The sequence below is a fragment of the Onychostoma macrolepis genome, chromosome 22 (genome assembly GCF_012432095.1).
Source record: "Onychostoma macrolepis isolate SWU-2019 chromosome 22, ASM1243209v1, whole genome shotgun sequence".
Classification (NCBI taxonomy): Eukaryota; Metazoa; Chordata; class Actinopteri; order Cypriniformes; family Cyprinidae; genus Onychostoma; species Onychostoma macrolepis.
Window position 1 is genome coordinate 12,078,630 of NC_081176.1, and position 19,559 is coordinate 12,098,188.

The window sequence follows — 19,559 nt, forward strand, 5'->3', positions numbered from 1 at the left end:
ACCTAATGTTATAGAGTAAATTGTCAATCCAGGAAGTGGTAAAGGACTGTGAAAGCTTTCGGAGTGCTGATGGAAGCAATCTGTTTCATCTGTGCTTTGATCATTGTACTGAATATGATCCAGATGCAGTCTATGATAAAAACTTTTTGCTCAAAATGTTGCTTTTTTACAAAACTTACCTACATTCAAGTGTTGATAAAAATTTTTTTTTTTTGTTAAATTAGAGGCTCTGTTCTTTATTTTGATGTATTGCATGTTCATATATTCATAAAATATAATTTTCGGGGATAATGGAATTTTAGTGAAAATGATCAAAAACGCTGGAGGTGTTAAAAGAGTTAAGGTAAATTCTAGAATAGCTGATTAATTAGTTGAATTTTACATTTTCATTCCTGTTTTAGACTTTCAGACTGCAGTATCACTGAAGAAGGTTATAAAGCTCTGGCATCAGCTCTGAGATCAAACCCTTCACACCTGATAGAGCTGGATCTCACAGGAAATGATCCTGGACAATCAGGAGTGAAGGAGCTCAATGATTTACTGCAGGATCCAAACTGTCAACTGAAGACACTGAGGTGAGACATGGTAAAATAATACAAAATAAATTAAATGTAGGTGAATTATTTATAGAAATATTATTTCACTTTAATACAAACCTGCTGCATTAAAGTAAATTCAAGATAAACTGTTTCACACTTTTGTCCATCTTATTTGGATGTTTTTTTTTTTTTCATCAAGTTTATTTGGGAATAAAATTATATCCTTCATCTCTTCTGCAGGTTTTTGAGTCCTGATGCAGAAGAAGCCTGTCAGCATTTGACTGGAGTTGTGGGTAAAAATCCATTACTCCTGAGAGAGCTGAATCTGAGTGGACATGAACTAGGAGACACACGAGTGAATCAGATCGCTGCTCTACTGCTGGATAAACACTGTCATCTTAACACACTACAGTGAGTATTTTTAATGTAGTTTTATTGCATATTTAGTCTGTGTTAAAGAAATCAGGTGATCTAAACACAGTTCTCTGTAATCACTGTATGTTGAAATCGAGCACTTTGTGTTTGTAAATTCTCCCTCTCCTGTTTAATATTTTAGGCTGCATGATTGTGGTCTAACAGAGGAAAGCTGTTCAGCTCTCGCTACAGTCCTGAGATCAAACTCCAGTCTGAAAGAACTTGACATGAGCAACAATAATCTGCAGGATTCAGGAGTGAAGAAACTCCAGAACGGATTAGAAAATACAAACTGCACACTGCAGAAACTCAGGTGAACCAGTGTTTGGTTTTAATAATAACAATAACTATCTCTTTTGAGTTTTAATAATTATTTATTTTGATCAAAGAAAAATGACTGTAGTAAACCAAATAAGAGGGAAAGACATGCTTGTGTCAGATGATGAATCATGTTTCTCTCCTCTGACCAGAAGAGGAAAGAATAAACGAAATACATTAGACATTTTTTGATATTAAACTTTTTTTGTAGTAATATTAATTATATAATACATTTGATTGTAATAAAACCTCTTCTGTAGACTTTCAAACTGCAGTATCACTGAAGAAGGTTATAAAGCTCTGGCTTCAGCTCTGAGATCAAACCCTTCACACCTGATAGAGCTGGATCTCACAGGAAATGATCCTGGACAATCAGGAGTGAAGCAGCTCAATGATTTACTACAGGATCCAAACTGTCAGCTGAAGACACTGAGGTGAGACATGATGAAATAATACAAAATAAATGTTCAAGTAAATTATTTATAAAAACATTTGTGTAATACAATTTGTTGCAGTAAAGTAAATCTAAGACAAACCCTTTCACACAGTTTCAGAATCAGATGCTATTTTTCACCAAGTTTAGTAGAAAACTGAACTGAATCCTGCTTCATCTTTCCTTCTTTAGGTTTTTGGGACCTGATGCAGATGAAGCCTGTCAGTATGTGACTGGAATCGTGGGTGAAAACCTGTTACTCCTGAGAGAGCTGAATCTGAGTGAACGTGAACTAGGAGACACACGAGTGAATCAGATCGCTGCTCTACTGCAGGATAAACACTGTAAACTCAACACACTGATGTAAGTTTTATATATATATATATATATATATATATATATACAGTGAGGAAAATAAGTATTTGAACACCCTGCTATTTTGCAAGTTCTCCCACTTAGAAATCATGGAGGGTCTGAAATTGTCATCGTGGGTGCATGTCCACCGTGAGAGACATAATCTAAAAAAATCCAGAAATCACAATGTATGATTTTTAACTATTTATTTGTATGATACAGCTGCAAATAAGTATTTGAACACCTGTCTATCAGCTAGAATTCTGACCCTCAAAGACCTGTTAGTCTGCCTTTAAAATGTCCACCTCCACTCCATTTATTATCCTAAATTAGATGCACCTGTTTGAGGTCGTTAGCTGCATAAAGACACCTGTCCATCCCATACAATCAGTAAGAATCCAACTACTAACATGGCCAAGACCAAAGAGCTGTCCAAAGACACTAGAGACAAAATTGTACACCTCCACAAGGCTGGAAAGGGCTACGGAGAAATTGCCAAGCAGCTTGGTGAAAAAAATCTCCCTCGGACTAGGGCTCCATGCAAGATCTCACCTCGTGGGGTCTCAATGATCCTAAGAAAGGTGAGAAATCAGCCCAGAACTACACGGGAGGAGCTGGTCAATGACCTGAAAAGAGCTGGGACCACCGTTTCCAAGGTTACTGTTGGTAATACACTAAGACGTCATGGTTTGAAATCATACATGGCACGGAAGGTTCCCCTGCTTAAACCAGCACATGTCCAGGCCCGACTTAAGTTTGCCAATGACCATTTGGATGATCCAGAGGAGTCATGGGAGAAAGTCATGTGGTCAGATGAGACCAAAATAGAACTTTTTGGTCATAATTCCACTAAACGTGTTTGGAGGAAGAAGAATGATGAGTACCATCCCAAGAACACCATCCCTACTGTGAAGCATGGGGGTGGTAGCATCATGCTTTGGGGGTGTTTTTCTGCACATGGGACAGGGCGACTGCACTGTATTAAGGAGAGGATGACCGGGGCCATGTATTGCGAGATTTTGGGGAACAACCTCCTTCCCTCAGTTAGAGCATTGAAGATGGGTCGAGGCTGGGTCTTCCAACATGACAATGACCCGAAGCACACAGCCAGGATAACCAAGGAGTGGCTCTGTAAGAAGCATATCAAGGTTCTGGCGTGGCCTAGCCAGTCTCCAGACCTAAACCCAATAGAAAATCTTTGGAGGGAGCTCAAAGCCAGAAACCTGACTGATCTAGAGAAGATCTGTGTGGAGGAGTGGGCCAAAATCCCTCCTGGATTTTTTTTTTTAGATTATGTCTCTCACAGTGGACATGCACCTACGATGACAATTTCAGACCCCTCCATGATTTCTAAGTGGGAGAACTTGCAAAATAGCAGGGTGTTCAAATACTTATTTTCCTCACTGTATATTTGCTACAGTGACACTTAAAATCTTGCTGCTAAGTGTGTTTTATCTATCTTTTACAAGAGAGTGCTGACTGAAAGACCATATAGGACTTTTGTAATGTGCTTATCATCATCATCATCCCCACCAGTAATTTTCAACTGTCAACTAATGCATACTGGGAAATATTAAGATGAAACTAAGTCTGTTTTCTCAAATCTGCAGTCTGAATAACAGCGATATCACAGAAGACGGTTGTCGTGTTCTGGCTGCAGCTCTGAATTCAAATTCATCAAATCTGAAAGAGCTGAATCTGAGTAAGAATAAACTCGGAAACTCAGGAATGAAGATTATTTTGACTCTGTTTGAAAATGTACAGTGCAGACTGGAAAAGCTGAAGTAAGTATTTTAAAAGTGCATCCCATTAATTACTCTGCTTATAACGGGCATTTGGAAGGTTCACTTAATTTTACATTTGCAGAATTTCCAACATTTTTGTGGACAGAATGTTTACAGCATTTCACCAGATTTGTAGCAAAGTGTTTATTACGGAGGCCGAGAGAGCTCAACGTGCTGCAACTTCAGAAAACCCATGCAAATAGAAAAAGCACCAGCAAATCAAGAAAACATCTTCATCGGTTTGACAGCAGGTGCTGCAAATGCTCACAACACAACCAAATTAAGAAACGTGCTGCAAATGCTCACAACACAACCAAATAAAGAATTTTATTTGCAGCGCATTTCTTTGGTTGGTTGTGTTGTGAGTATTTGCAGCGCGTTTTTTTTATTTGGTTGTGTTGTTAGCATTTGCAGCGCATGTGTTGTCAAATTGATGAAGTTGTTTTCTTCATTTGCAGATGTTTTTTTTTTTCTTTTGCAGTGCGTTGAGCTCTCTCGGCCACCGTAGTTTATAGTCCTGATGTGAACTAAACACAGAGACTTAAAGGTCACTGTGCAGTTTTCCCCCAAAATAAAAGCTTGAGGCTCTAACATCCAAAGATAAAGAAATAAGACGTAAATATTACTATTATAACTGTATCATTCCAACCATTCTCCAAACTGCTTGTTCAATGTAGGGTTGGAAGCATGGTTTAGGCTTAAGTATTTTACCATAAAATGCAAAATATTACAATATCATTATATATATATATATATATATATATGTTACTTTACAGTATGATTATCATGCAGATCTCATATTGGTGGATAAAAGTAATAGCTTAATTTTTTTATTTGTTCTTCTACAGGTTGAACTGCATCAGTATTACAGGTGAAGGTTGTGCTGCTCTGGCATCAGCATTTAATTCAAACCTCAGAGAGCTGGATCTGAGCGAGAATCAACTAGGAAACTTAGGAGTAACAGAAATCTCCAGTGAGCTGAGAAATTCACAATGCACCCTACAGATACTCAGGTCTGAATTTGGTTAATTTAAACATGAATCAGTGTACAGCTAAAGCTCCAACTAGGGTTGCCAACCATCCCGTATTAGGCGGGACGTCCCATATATTGGGCTTAATTTATGTGTCCCGTACGTGACCTCCCATTTCTGCTAACCACTGACTGATACAACAGCCGGAGTGCTGATCATTTGAAAATGATCACCGATTTCTGTTATCATCTAGTCACAGCCACCCTCACGCAGTATAAGTTAAGCAAATCAGAAATCGTGAACATAACGGTTCAAGGAAGGCTGTGGAATAATTTTGCCAGCTCGTCATTCCCGGCTCACAGCAAGTAACGCTCGCGCTAACGCAAATTCTGTCTGTGTTTTGACTTCAGTAAATCAGTTTTGGTGAATACAAACAAGGTGATTATTTTTCATGAGTCCAACATCCAACCGCGCAAGAGACGTGGGGCCTGTACCATGATGGTAGATGAACAAATTCAGAGTTACAGGATTAGTTTCGAGTTGACAAAACCAAACCACTCCGTCTTTGTTGGTACCATGATGCTGATCATCAACTTTCTTTGTTAACTCAGGCTTTGATCCTGAGCTTGTGGAGCATGTGCACATGAATGTGCGACATCAGTGGCGAACAGCCAATCACAAGCCTTGGTTAAAAGTTAAAGGTTTTGCTAAAGGTTAAAAGATTGAAAAATGTGATTAATTTAAATGCATTTACAATGAAAAAGTACTTGTTAATGAAAGGACAAATAAAATAAATTATCTTGCAATTATGAATAGCAATTACAAATTATCAGTGCAGACACAAGTGAAACTTAAGTTAGTTTATATTGTTGGAAATATACAGCGATAGAGACTCGAACATGTAAGGTCATAGTCATTTTTAAAGCGTTATCTATTGATTCTACAACTTATATACAATCTGTATCTATTAACATTCATTTAAAATAAATTTATAATAACTGTTAAACTAAAATTGCTCGTGTGTAATGGATTAATAATAATATAAATCATATAATTAAATAAATCATAAAATAATGTAATTATCATTAAGGCCAGACCAACTTTTTTTTTTTTTGTACTAGTGACCTTTAATTTGGAGCAAGATAAACTGGGAGAGTGACTTTTGTGTCAGACATGTGTCAGTTTGCTCACATCCGATTGGTCCAATTTCATTTTGAGATCTCTAACTCAGAACATAACCTGCCCCGGAGCAGGTTAGTTGTGGAGTGTAAGCTACTATGGCAATTAACACAGCTAAAAGCCAAGCTACTTTCATGGTACCTAAAACCCAGAGTTGGCGCAAGCTAAACTGAAACTTACCTGGCTAGCCAGCTTCATGGTACAGGCCCGTGATCAGTAAGGGAATTCGTCTTTCATTGTTGTTAAATAGAGAGAAACATTTTACATTTTTCTTGAAAAAGTGTCAAGCACCAAAAGCAGCCCATATTAAATCTATAAGCGGTCTTTAATTGAAAAATATGCATTTTCATATATATATATATATATATATATATATATATATATATATATATATATATAAAAAGCGATTGTCCCGTATTTTAATTTTCTGAAGATGGCAAGCCTATGTTATGAAATCAAGAGAAAGGATTCAATTGCAGATATACAACCGTTTATTGAGAAGTCACTTAGTGGGAACAGAGCTCATGCACAGCATGGATGGAAGACAGGCGCAGGGACGCAATGGGCAGCCAAGTCCAGCTGTGGAATCCTCCGAAGGCAGGGCAGAGACAGGAACACACCAGTAGACAGAACGTGCAGGACTGGAACACTGAGAAACTCTGAGGATCTGACAAAGAGAAGAGCGTTAGCTGATCTTAAATAGCCCCAGTAATGAGCCACAGCTGGGACTGATCAGCCCGTAATCACGAGCTCGGACACACCCACTGACAGCACACCACAGCAGACAAGCAAGGATAAGACAGTGATTCTATCAACCGTGACAGTCTAACTCCAACTGGTCTGTAAACTGGCATTGTGTATCAAGGAACAATTCAGTAATGTTACTTACAGTAGTGAAAAACATGTTTGTGTAGAAAGATTTAGAAAGTATTGACAAACAGATTGCATTTTTGAGGTGCTGGGAAATATAAGTATCCAATTGGTGCGAGGAATGCTAATAGTAATGATGAAGTCATGTTTTGACCTTTGTTTTTTACTTGGTTGTTTTTGTCTTTCTGCAGACTTTCAGACTGCAGTATCACTGAAGATGGTTATAAAGCTCTGGCTTCAGCTCTGAGATCAAACCCTTCACACCTGATAGAGCTGGATCTCACAGGAAATGATCCTGGACAATCAGGAGTGAAGCAGCTCGATGATTTACTACAGGATCCAAACTGTCAGCTGAAGACACTGAGGTGAGATATAATGAAATAATACAAAATAAATGGCATTATGTTGAATTATTAATACAAATATTATTTCACTGAAGCAATCTTTTGTGTCAAGGTAAATTCAAGATAAACCATTTCTCACTGTTTCCCATATTTTTATTACACCAAGTTTAGTTGAATTGAATCCTGCTTCATCATCTGTTCTGCAGGTTTTTGGGTCCTGCTGCAGATGAAGCCTGTCAGGATGTGAATAGAGTTCTGGGTGAAAACCTGTTACACCTGAGAGAGCTGAATCTGAGTGAACATAAACTAGGACTCTCAGGACTGAACAAACTTGCTGCTGTACTGCAGGATAAACACTGTAAACTCAACACACTGATGTAAGTTTTATCATTATCATGATAATTTTTAATACTTTTGAACTTGCTTCTGGGTGTGTTTTATGAATCGTTTACCAGAGAGTGTTGACTTTTAACTAACTCTTGGTAAATATTTAATACAACTATTTATTGTATCTGTATTTTCTGTTAACACAGTCTGAATAACAGCGATATCACAGAAGAAGATTGTCGTGTTCTGACTGCAGCTTTAAATTCAAACTCTTCAAATCTGACAGAGCTGAATCTGAGTGAGACTAAACTCAGAAACTCAGGAATGAAGATCTTCTCGACTCTGTTTAAGAATGAACAGTGTAGACTGAAAAAACTGATGTAAGTATTTTAGTCAATGTGTACAACAAAGGTCAACTTCTAAAAAATATTTATCATGCAAATCTCATGTTGGTGGACTAAAATAGTTAAAGCCAAAGCTACTAGTTGCATAATTGCATGTTAGGGTTATTTGTTTTTCTCTTTTCCACAGGTTTAATTGCATCAGTATTACAGCAGAAGGTTGTGCTGCTCTGACTTCAGCATTTAATTCAAATCCTTCAAACCTGATAGAACTGGATCTGAGTGGAAATAAACTAGAAAACTCTGGAGTGACTGAAATCTGCACTCTACTGGGAAACTCTCAGTGCACATTGCAGATACTCAGGTTTGAATTTGGAGAATTTAAACATGAACAGAAAATATCTGTCAGTGATATATTTTACAGTAGTAAAAATCAGTAGTATGCTTTTGTCTAAAAACATTTTGGCAACATTGGCACATGTTGCATTTTTTGGGCACAGACAATTATAAATATCATATTCTGAAAAATAAAATCTTGTTTTTACTCAATAAGTAACTGAATACATTTGAGACATTGTTTTTTGTCTTCATCTAGACTTTTAGACTGCAGTATCACTGAAGAAGGTTATAAAGCTCTGGCTTCAGCTCTGAGATCAAACCCTTCACACCTGATAGAGCTGGATCTCACAGGAAATGATCCTGGACAATCAGGAGTGGAGCAGCTCAATGAGTTACTACAGGATCCAAACTGTCAGCTGAAGACACTGAGGTGAGATGTGATGAAATAATAACATATAAATGATATGCAGGCTCAATATTCATACAAAATATTATTTCAGTAATACAATAATCTGCAGTTTGGTGCATCTAAGTGTTCTGTGCTATTGGTGACAAATGTCAGCACAGTTTAGTTTTGGTTCAAGCTACAGCACAGTTTAAATAGAAATTATAGATTATAGATTTCTAAAATTATAGAAATAAACTGAATCCTAATTTTGCAGGTTTTTGGGTCCTGCTGCAGATGAAGCCTGCCAATATGTGACTAAAGTTCAGGGTGAAAACCCGTTACTCCTGAGAGAACTGAATCTGAGTAGACATGAACTAGGAGACACACGAGTGAATCAGATCGCTGCTCTACTGCAGGATAAACACTGTAAACTCAACACACTGACGTGAGTATCTTACATCATTTAACGTGTATTTGATAATACTATTTTCTCATTTGTTTGAGACATACGTGTCACAATGTGAAGTATTAAAATTAAACAGGCCATTAAAAACACAAATAATTATAAAATGGCATTTAGCTTTAAAAGTAGGCCAAGTCAGTTTGCTCTTGGGTCAGTAATTATTTCAGTTACTGTAGAGGGAGAACAATTAGTGATCTACCAACTGATCGGCCATCGGTCTTTATCGGCTGATGTTCACACTAATCCTTTTGTAAGGGTAATATGTATAATGTAAACTAAGTCAATTTAGCTCAAAGGGAATCCTTTATGATTGTATAGGGAATTTGAACAGAATCACTGTTTTACAGCTGATCGCTGAATCGGCCTGCGATTAACTAAACGAGCCGTATAACATCAACTCTGCAATGGATATTAAAATCCAAAATATAGTGAAAACACTTAATAAGCACAGTAATGAAATCGGCAGTTTAAGACATTAACTTGTAAGCACAAAACACAAGATATTTCACTTTTTAATATAAATAAGACTTTATTTATATAAACCTAAGACATAAACTAATCTAACACATGAACACATGCATTCACACATTCACACGTTGCAGAAATAGAGAAAGTGATGAAAGGATGAGTTTAAGAGAATGAAAATGTGATATCCCAAGTTATAGCAATATGTGCAATTGCATAGACCTGAAAAACCATCAATCACTTATTTAAACCTCGCATTGAGTTTCTCAATGAGGCTGAAATTTATATTAAATGCACCAGCTCAGTTAGACCTGGAGGTTACTTGCGCGTTGCCTTTGTGTTAAAGGGATTCCCTTCTGTCGTCGTCGTTGCAGGAAAGGGGGTTTCCAGGAGTTGTTTGTTTATTGGAAGTTCAGTAGTCTTTGAAGTGATGTCTTGGGTAGCCAATGGTTGGGCGTTGTCTGACGATGGTTTTGTAGTTAGTTGCTGGTTTAAGTTTGAAGCGGTTGCAGTCGGAGCTGGACTTTGCGACAAACCTAACTTTTGAACACGAAACTCAATGGAAAGAAAAGATACTAAAGTAAAAGAATAAAATGATATATCGAGACTAGGTGTTTTTTCTTCTCATTGTGGTAGCAGCTGGCGTGCAGGCCGAAGTACGCTGGAATGGCGCTCAAAGAGCAGCATCAAAACGTGGTGGCAAAAATAATAAGAATAGAGAAGCTGGATTTGAAAAAGAGATTTTGAAGAAGAGGAAGATTTGATGGTGTCCTGAGTTTTAAAGTCGGCTTCTGGACACATTCCATCTGGTGTCTTGACCAATTTGATAGGCTATTATCTTAGCTAGGGTTGTTCCTTCCATCATAAATCAGCATGTTATCAGTCACATGGTCCGAATTTTACACACTCTTGCAAAGTATAATTCTATAACCAGAATATGATACATCTGACAAAGAATCAATTGGAAGAAACGTTTCAAGCTGGAATTGTCAAACTCATACATGCCAAACACGAATAACCCTTAAGCTATTCCCTAGTTATTCAAAAGACATACATAATATGTGATTAAAACATGATTGTCAATTGTGTGGGTTAAATACATAATATGGAGTTTATTAGTTGCTCATAAGTCCTTTTAAGATGATTTTTGGTGCATATGGAAAAAACTCTGTGAAGTTCTGTGGAGACCAAAAGACATGTTCTTTGGACAAAGGAATTTCAGTCTGGTTCTTTGTCTTCTATGTGTGGGGGAGAAGTCAATCTAAAGAAGCTCATGATTTCTATCACAGATCTACATGTGCTGGTCACGCGGTGTATCTCTTTGGCCATTAATCTTAATCACTTGCCCCAAATTTGACGATCTCCTTCCTGCATTGGACTTATCAATAAGTATTCTTTTGTCTTAATGTTGCAAGCTGTCCTGTGAAAGAGGCTTGCTGGTTAGGCTGTCTTCAGACGGGCTGGTGCTAGGATTTAATTTATGACGTTGTCCTGTTTTCTTGGGGCCTCTCTGGAATTTCGGCTCCTCATGTTTCGATGTTCTGATCGAATCTTAAATGGTCTGACTCGTTCTGATCCTACACTTTAGTCCTGCTTAAATTCAGGGACAGTTTTTATTCAATTATTTTTGGAGCAAGCACACATACAAAACTACTTTAGTGAATGGACACTGGATCAGATTAATCTTCGTTAATTTTTGTTGTTTGTTCATGTTAGTTCACAGTGCATAATGTTAAGAGATGCAACTTTTTATTTGAAAAATGCTGTAGAAGTATTGTTCATCATTAGTTCATGTGAACTAAGGAAACCTTACAGTATGTAGTTTGGAACAGCTTTCCTAAACATGTGCCCCGTTGAGCCAAACGGTGACATTGACATAGAAGAACCAGTCTTAAAATTTATGTCAACCGAATGCACCTGGAATAGAACTAATGTTTCATAACTGCTGTTCAAGAGATTTTCAAGTGAGACTTTCAAATGACAAATTACAGTCAGGCAAATTATCCAAATTCTCCAAAACTTTAGATGATCTGAGATCTGATTCATTGTTTTTTTTTCTCTTTCTGTCTTCAGTCTGTGTGGATGCAGTATTACAGAGAATCAGTGTCTCATCCTGACTTTAGCTCTGAAATCAAACCCATCACACCTGAGAGAGCTGGACCTGAGTGGAAATAAAATAGAAAACAAAGGAGTAAAGCACATATGTGATCTACTGATTGATTTCCGTTGTAAAATGGAGAAATTGAGGTCAGTAACATTCACATACAAGAAACAAAATGCTCAAAATCACTTTGACAGTTTTTAAACAAAGACACTTCATACTCAGTATCTTGTAAAGAGCATTTTGTGATCTGTTGAAATAAAGATGATCCCTCTTCATTTGTCTTTACAGAATGTTTTATTTTCTGCTTTTCTTCTTTTCCCTATGAAGGTTAAGATGCTGTGATGTGACAGATGAAGGTTGTTCTGCTGTAACTTCAGCTCTGAAATCAAACCCATCACACCTGAGAGAGCTGGACCTCAGTGAGAATAAACTAGGAGACTCTGGATTTGAAAACATTAGCAATCTACTGATGAGTCCACAATGCAAGCTGGAAATACTAGCGTTAGTATCATTATACTGTACAGCAGTTACTGTTTAGCCAAACAGGCCCAGTTTACAGTATTTGAACCCTAGCACTGCATCTGTAATGCAACTGTATTTCTGTCACCTTTAATAATAGGTGTCTAAATAGGAAATAATTTAATTTAAAGTATTTGATAAAATGTTTTTAATAAACAGCAGGTTCTGGCATTCAAAACTTAAAAATCAATTAATAACTCAACTATAGACTAAATGGAAGACTATGTCTACTGTTGCTGTTTTTATAAGACAGTCGTCAAGGATCTGAACCTTTGACCTTTTTTTTTTTTTTTCTTCAGACTGTGTAAATGCAGTATTAGAGAGAAGCAGTGTGTCTTTCTGACTTCAGCTCTGAAATCAAACCCATCACACCTGAGAGAACTGGACCTCAGTGGAAATGTACTTAAACACACAAGAGTGACTAAATTTTATGATATACTGAAGGATTCACGCTGTAAACTGGAAAGATTGAGGTGAGGAACATTCACGTACAACAACGAAATGAGTGTTTTGGTATTTTAATGAAACAAAATGAAAAGTTTATCTCATTTCTCTGAATGCAGGTTAAGGTACTGTGCTATAAAAGCTGAAGATTGTTTAGCTCTGACTTCAGCTCTGAAATCAAACCCATCACACCTGAGAGAGCTGGCCTTGAGTGGGAATGAACTAGGCCAGTTGGGAGCAACAAACCTCAGTGATCTACTGATGAGCCCACAATGCAAGCTGGAAAAACTAGAGTTAGTAACATTGTACTGTACAGCAGTTACAGTGTGATTAAAGTTTATTATGCTATTAGCTGATGGACTGATGCATAAGTGCCAGTAGAAAAAACAAAAACAAACCTTGTAGGATTTGAAATCTTTGGCTGTAAAATGTTCATATGCTGAAGTCTTTTCTGCAAAAAAAAAAAAAAAAAAAAAGAGAAGAACAGATGAAAAAACTAACGTAACATGAATGACAGTAGATTGTATTGACAGTTACATGGCTTTTACAGAACCAATACTTTTCACTAAATCAGTTTTTATTAAGCACAATTTGTATGGTTTCTTGGTTTATGGTCATATAATTAGGTTTTCAGGTTTTTGGTGGTGTATTAGTGACAGTATGGTGTTTATTCATGATGCATTAAACACACGTGAACTTAACGTTGTCTTTTCTCTTGTTTTCAGTCTGTGTAGATGCCGTATTACAGAGAAACAGTGTGTCATCCTGACTTCAGCTCTGAAATCAAACCCATCACACCTGAGAGAACTGGACCTCAGTGAGAATCAACTAGGAGACTCTGGAGTTGAAAACCTTGGTGTTTTGTTGAGCAGTTCACAGTGCAAACTGGAAAAACTACAGTTAGTATCATTAGACTGTACAAAAACTTGCATGACAATAGATTATTATGAGTCTGACAGAGTTAAATGGCTTCTGTAACACCAATGGTGCTTTTCATGAAATCTATGAGGTAATGAAATGCATGTTTCTGGAGGTTTAATAATGAAGTAAATACAGACTACTATGATTTATAATAGTAACAGTAACAAACTACACCGGCATGCAGTAAATTTAACTTGACTTCGCTTTCTTCACTTAACCCGTTTAATCCCAAATTTTTTCCAGACATGAAAATATCCAGATGATGTGTCATTCGTAACCCTTTGAAATAAATTTTTTTTTTTTAAATTTTAAACAGATTGATCACATTCTAAAGTTACTATTATGCATAAAAACACTTATACAACATTGATAGGAATACTGAGATACAACAAAAAATACAACCATCAACATATTTAAAAATTGTTATCGTAACATATATCTTAAAATTGTTATATTAGTGCTACCAGTATTACAACATCAATATTGTAACTTATTTGTAACATTTTGTAACTTTTAATTTAGTGCAATATTTTGTCATTGCAACATTTTACTGCAGCCTTCACTAACAACTGCAACTGGATACCTAAATGCACTGTTATCCCACAGGTCACAATTTTGACCATTAACATCAACACTGATTTTATGACAACACTCAACAAAATGTAATAATTGTGAATTCATATATTAACACCAGACACCTTAAAAAATAATTTGGACCAAAAATCTTTATCATATCTTTATGTTAACATATTTTACTAGCCTTTTGTTTTGGAGCTTTGATGCAATCACCATGTTCGACTTCATGCAGCGCTGCACAGATTGATCGAAATCTGACTTGAAGCAGTGCATGCTGGTTACAAGTTTTGTCTGACTTGAGACGCCGCTGACGCCACGTCACTGTCACATGTGGTATCAAAGTACCACGATGGTGCTCTGAGAACAGCCGGCTGACTCAGTCGGCGCAGTTTCTCTAGAGAAGCTGCAGGAGCTCTTATGACGACACAGCTATTTCACGATTGGCCAAAACAGAGGGGCGTTTTTGTCCATGTTACCTGACTGGCTGATGCCATAGTGACGGGTAGGTTTAGGGGTGGGGTCAGGTAAGGGGCGGTGTTAATTTCGTTGGCGAATAATTTTCGTAAAACTAAAACTCATTTTGAATGACAAAAACTATTATGAAAATCATACTTGGTTACTGTCGTAACCTTGGTTCCCTGAGATACGGAACGAGTACTGCGTCTTGATAAAGACGCATATGGGAAAAGCCTTTTTTCTCTTGAACTGAAGCCTTATTCAGTCACGCAGTGAAACTGCACGACTATTGGTTTGTGCAGTGTATAAAATACAAACCAATGGGTCGGCAGCGGAGCTGCAAGAGCCTATGGTGACGAAGTCCGCCCGAATGGGCGGAGCCATCTGGCCATATAAGCAGCTGTTTTGCCATAGGATCCTCAGGTTACTTCGACTGAAGCGACGACTGAGTCGTGCAGCTACCTAGCACAGCAAAGTATGCAGTACTCGTTCTGTATCTCAGGGAACCGAGGTTATGACAGTAACCGAGTACGTTCCCTGTCGATACTCCACTCGTACTGCATCTTGATAAAGACGCATATGGGAACTCAATTCAATCACGCCGTGCTATGGTAGAGGAACGACTACATAATATACTTCCTTAAGCACTCAATGCCCATAGGGAAGCATAATAGTAAACTCCAAGGCTAAACTCATAGAGGTTACGCCCGGCCTGGGTGACCGTTCCAGATGACTCTTATATATTCGGTACTCCCAGGACCGAAGCATGCAAGCAACCAACCAGAGAGCTTGAGCGTGTGCAGGCAAGGACTCTCTGTTAGTATTGTTCCCATACGCAAGTATGCCCATTTAAGCAGAGAGGTTATGAAACCTAGCAATGTGGACGGCGAAGCCCAGCAGGCCGTCGCACAAATCTCTGTAATAGACACACCGCTAGACCACGTCCACAACGAGGCGATGCCTCTTGTGAAGCGGGCTCGTACTTCGATGGGGCATTGTAGGCCCAAGGAAGAGTACGCTAGCGTAACGGCATCCACTATCCATCTGGAGAGCCTTTGCTTCGTAACTGGAAGCCCTCTGGCGCAGTTACCGAAGCTAACAAAGAGTTGTTCCGACCTCCTAAAAGGGCGGATTGCTCAAAGTAGATTCTCAAGGCTCTGACTGGGCAGAGCAAGGATAACTCCCGGTTCTCATTAGAGGGAGGAAGCGCGGAGAGCGTGATGACCTGAGCTCTGAATGGAGTGGAAAGCACTTGGGCACATAATCCTGCCTTGGTTTCAGTGTTGTTAGGCCCGAATTCCAGGCAGGCAGGGCTAGTGGAGAGCACCTGCAGGTCTCCTACTCGCTTGACCAACGCTAGTGCTAAGAGCAGAGCAGTCTTTAGCGACAGTGACCGAAGGGTAGTGGACTATAGCGGCTCAAAGGGAGGGCCCTTCAGGGCTCTCAAAACCATGGGCAAGTCCCATGTAGGGACTGTGAGGGGCCGAGGCGGATTCAGCCTCTTGGCACCCCTCAAGAAGCGGACAACAGAAGTGTTCCTGCCCAACGATTGACCTGCTATAGGGGCGTGTGAGGCCGCTATAGCTGCTACGTAAACCTTGAGTGTGGACGGGGAACGTCCCTTATCCAGCAATTCTTGCAGGAAGGACAGAACCACCGATAAGTCAGAGGTAGACGGGTTTTCACCATGGTCTAGGCACCACGTGGAGGACACGGACCATTTAAGGGCATAGAGGTCTCGTAGACTGTGCTCTAGCCTCAAAAATGGTATTCAGCACGCTCTCTGAGAAGCTCGCAGGCTCCCGTCGAGCGGCCAAAATGTGCAGGGCCCAGAGATCGGCCGAGCGTGCCAAATTGTCCCGTTCGCTTGAGACAGGAGGTCCCATCTCAGAGGAATGGGTCACGGGGCTGCTATGAGCAGCTGAGTCTCTGACAACCAAGGTTGATTTTTCCACAGGGGGGCCACCAAGAGGACCCTGTGTCCCCAATCCTTGATTCGCCTGATAACCTGCAGAATCAGGGCGATCGGGGGGAACGCATAAAGGAGGAGGTTGGGCCGTTCGAGGGCCAATGCATCCTCGACCTTCGAATAATAAGTCAGGCAGTGAGAGTTGTCTCCCGAGGCGAAGAGGTCTACCTCGGCCTCGTCAAAAGATCTCCCAATTTCTCTGAACCATCTGCGGATGGAGCGTCCACTCCTCTGAGGGGACATTGCTCCGAGATAACCTGTCCGCTCCCTGGTTCCATTTGCCCGGTATGTGCACTGCTCTCAGCGAGCGTAGATGGGGTTGAGATCTTTCCAGAAGGCGTTCTGCCAATAGGCAAAGGCGCTTCGAGGAAAAGCCTCCCTGGTGATTTATGTAGGACACCACAGACATGCTGCCCGAGCAGATTAGCACGTGGTGTCCCCTCAGGTCTGGCAGGAAGAACTGGCAGGCTCGACATACTGCTGGCATTTCCAAGCAGTTGATGTAAAGCCTTTTCTTTGCTTTCGACCAATGGCCGAAAGTCAGTCTGCCCTCGCACAGCGCCCCCCAACCTGTGTTGGAGGCATCTGTCGTGACAACCTTTCTTCTGCAAACCATTCCCATGGCCACGTCCCTTCCCTTCCAGTGAGGGTCTTCCTAGGGGGCTAGGGCTGTTATACAGGCCTGGCTCACCCTGATACGCAGACGTCCGTGATGCCACGCGTGTGATGGAACTTGTGCTTTCAGCCAGCGCTGGAGAGGTCGCATGCGAAGCAGACCAAACTGTAGTGCTGACGATGCTGCGGCCATGAGGCCTAGCATCTTTTGAAACGCCTTGAGAGGGCGGGTGGCACCGGTCTCGAAGGAGGTCGCGAGTTCTCGCATGGCCAGAGCATGATCTGGTGCGACTACGGCTCTCATTTGAGTCGAGTCGAGAACTGTACCCAGGAACGATATTCGATGGCTGGAAAACAGTGTGCTCTTGGCGAATTTGACCCTGGGTCCCAGGCGCTCTAGGTGGCTGAGGATGAGGGTTCTGTGCGATAATAGCTCCACCTCTGACTGGGCCAGAACGAGCCAGTCATTGAGGTAGTTGAGAATGCGGATTCCCTGTCTATCTTAGAGGGGAAGAGCCGTGTCCATGCACTTCGTAAAAGTGTGGGGGGCCAGAAACAGTCCAAGGGAAGGACCGTGTACTAATAGGCCACTCTCTCAAAGGCAAATCTCAATAATCGCATGTGATAGGGGGCTATCTGGATGTGAAAGTATGTGTCTTTCAGGTCCAGAGAAAAGAAACAGTTCCCTTGGCAATTTGCGAGAGGATCTGCTTCCGCATGATCATCCTGAACGACCTCTTCATGAGGGCGCGATTCAGGTGTCTGAGAATGAGGATGGCCGGAGACCGCCATCCTTTTGGGGACGAGGAAGTAACGACTGTAGAAGCCTGACTCGCTCTGGGCTGGAGGGACCGTTCTACAGCGGGACCTGAAGCTCGCGATAGGAGGGAGAGGAATGCGCTCTCTCTTGAAAATGTTAGTGTTTTATTTTCCTCGCCATAACAGCGATCAGTTGTGTGGGCGCTATTTGAACGGGCCCAGTGTACACAACAGTATTTACCACAAACACATTGCTGTCGGCACCCGGAGCTGAAGAGGCCGTTTGGGGGCGCTAGACTCGATGCTTTGTAACGCTTCCATAATGAAAGTAGCGCTGGCAAAAATCACTCAAGCCTGAACGCCCAGCCCCGCGATTTTACCGTCTCTTTCTCCGAGGTGACTGGGAGAAAAGAAACGTGAGAGGCGGGGCCGCCCAGCGCAGCATTCTATGATCCGCGCGGAAGGATTGGGCCACTCCATGTAAAGAGGGGCACTAATCCTCACGTGTTAACACAAGCGCTGGCAGATCAAAGTGAGCACGCGGGAAATGGTGGCGTGTAGATCACTCAAGCCTGATCGCTCAGCCTCGCGAGCTCGCCGTTCCTGTCTCCGAGGTGACTGGGAGAAGAGAACGTGAGAGAGGGGGAGGCGGGGCCTGCTACATAGAGGACCACGAGCAAATCAGGACAGAGTCCGGCTGAAAGCATGTTGCCTGTGTGAGTGCAGCTTCAGCGACGCACACACAGAGCTTTCCACTCCGATCTGCCAAAGAGGATAGAGCCGCTCAAAGAATGAGGAGCTCTGATTCTCACGTGTGAACACCGGCGGATCAGAGGGCTGCGGGAGCTCCGTGGCTCTGATGTTTCATTCTCCGAGCTTTGCTGAGAGAGGAGAAACGGCAGAGCGGAGCTGCCTTCATAGAAGGCGGTCAGCTAGCGGGGAAGAGCGAGACTCATACTCTTTTGAGCATTCCATCTTGGTGAGCGCGCAGTCTCTGTGTCGGCTCTTCTGCAGCCACACTCACAGTGGCAGCATTTGCAACAACGCCGAGAAATTTGCTCTTTTTAGAGCACTCACCGGATAGTGGCAGCGAACAGGACCGGAACTGCTGCGATGCTGGAGCGCGAGGAAGGCGGCGGCTCAGCCGAGCAGATTTGAGGTCGCTGGGTCCAGCTACGAGGCGTGTCAACAGCGAGAAGGCTTCTGGGATCAGTGGAGACGAAGTCATCGTCGCTGAAGGAGAAGAAATCTGAGGATCCTATGGCGAAACGGCTGCTTATATGGCCAGATGGCTCCGCCCATTCTGGCGGGCTTCGTCGCCATAGGCTCGTGCAGCTCCGCTGCCGACCCATTGGTTTGTATTTTATACACTGCACAAACCAATAGTCATGCAGTTTCACTGCGTGATTGAATAAGGCTTCAGTTCAGGAGAAAAAAGACTTTTCCCATATGCGTCTTTATCAAGACGCAGTACGAGTGGAGTATCGACAGGGAACTATTGACATTTTCATCAACGAATAAAAACGAGACGAAAATGTTAGGGAGGCAAGGCAAGGCAAGTCAAGTTTATTTATATAGCACATTTCATACACAGTGGTAATTCAAAGTGCTTTACATTAAGTGAAAAGTGAAATAGTCATTAAAAATAATAATAAAAACAAGGAATT

At 40.9% G+C, this 19,559-nt stretch overlaps 1 protein-coding gene across 4 annotated transcripts in view; it reads left to right on the plus strand.

Moving 5' to 3' along the window:
- LOC131530879 (NLR family CARD domain-containing protein 3-like) overlaps window positions 1–19,559 on the plus strand; it is a 39,842-nt gene that overhangs the window by 12,757 nt on the left and 7,526 nt on the right. For 3 of the 4 annotated variants that reach the window (XM_058761367.1, XM_058761368.1, XM_058761370.1), the window contains 18 exons: window positions 402–575; window positions 780–950; window positions 1,096–1,266; window positions 1,532–1,705; window positions 1,897–2,067; window positions 3,669–3,842; window positions 4,691–4,855; window positions 7,054–7,227; window positions 7,413–7,583; window positions 7,740–7,913; window positions 8,065–8,238; window positions 8,470–8,643; window positions 8,876–9,046; window positions 11,603–11,776; window positions 11,961–12,134; window positions 12,452–12,625; window positions 12,716–12,889; window positions 13,322–13,495. In XM_058761367.1, the coding sequence (XP_058617350.1) occupies window positions 402–575; window positions 780–950; window positions 1,096–1,266; window positions 1,532–1,705; window positions 1,897–2,067; window positions 3,669–3,842; window positions 4,691–4,855; window positions 7,054–7,227; window positions 7,413–7,583; window positions 7,740–7,913; window positions 8,065–8,238; window positions 8,470–8,643; window positions 8,876–9,046; window positions 11,603–11,776; window positions 11,961–12,134; window positions 12,452–12,625; window positions 12,716–12,889; window positions 13,322–13,495 (3,108 nt within the window). The remainder of the gene's footprint in view (window positions 1–401; window positions 576–779; window positions 951–1,095; window positions 1,267–1,531; window positions 1,706–1,896; window positions 2,068–3,668; window positions 3,843–4,690; window positions 4,856–7,053; window positions 7,228–7,412; window positions 7,584–7,739; window positions 7,914–8,064; window positions 8,239–8,469; window positions 8,644–8,875; window positions 9,047–11,602; window positions 11,777–11,960; window positions 12,135–12,451; window positions 12,626–12,715; window positions 12,890–13,321; window positions 13,496–19,559) is intronic. The other variant, XM_058761371.1, reaches the window with a different exon arrangement.